A 374-nucleotide genomic window follows, 5' to 3' on the forward strand; every position below is an offset into this window, starting at 1 on the left:
CAGACCGACTTATACAGAGATTTAAACACAGACTGATTGCCGTATAAGCAATATACATATTAAAAACCGGATACGCCAGCCAGATAGCCTTCTAAACAACCTACATCTATCGAACTTACCAACCATGATGTCCTCAGTATCTATGAGGACGTTCTTCTCGTAAACCCAGTCATTTCGGTCTTCAGACGTAGGATACAGCACGTAGAAGCGACCGTCATCATCTCCGGATAACAGGATGTATGGTTTGTGCGGCCTGGGTCGTCGTTGTAATTAAAGTTTTAGTGCTTTAGTTTTGTTACTGGTGTTGGTGTCTTTAAGTGAGCTTTGTGGGTTTATTTATCTGTTTATTTATGGGATTAATGTTGGCGAAAGAT

At 40.9% G+C, this 374-nt stretch overlaps 1 protein-coding gene across 2 annotated transcripts in view; it reads right to left on the reverse strand.

Moving 5' to 3' along the window:
• Positions 1 to 374, reverse strand: part of LOC119589014 — an 8,211-nt gene that overhangs the window by 1,341 nt on the left and 6,496 nt on the right. For both annotated transcript variants that reach the window (XM_037937607.1, XM_037937606.1), the window contains exon 10: positions 120 to 253. In XM_037937607.1, coding sequence (XP_037793535.1) covers positions 120 to 253 — 134 coding nt within the window. The remainder of the gene's footprint in view (positions 1 to 119; positions 254 to 374) is intronic.

The sequence above is a fragment of the Penaeus monodon genome, chromosome 24 (genome assembly GCF_015228065.2).
Source record: "Penaeus monodon isolate SGIC_2016 chromosome 24, NSTDA_Pmon_1, whole genome shotgun sequence".
Taxonomy (NCBI): Eukaryota; Metazoa; Arthropoda; class Malacostraca; order Decapoda; family Penaeidae; genus Penaeus; species Penaeus monodon.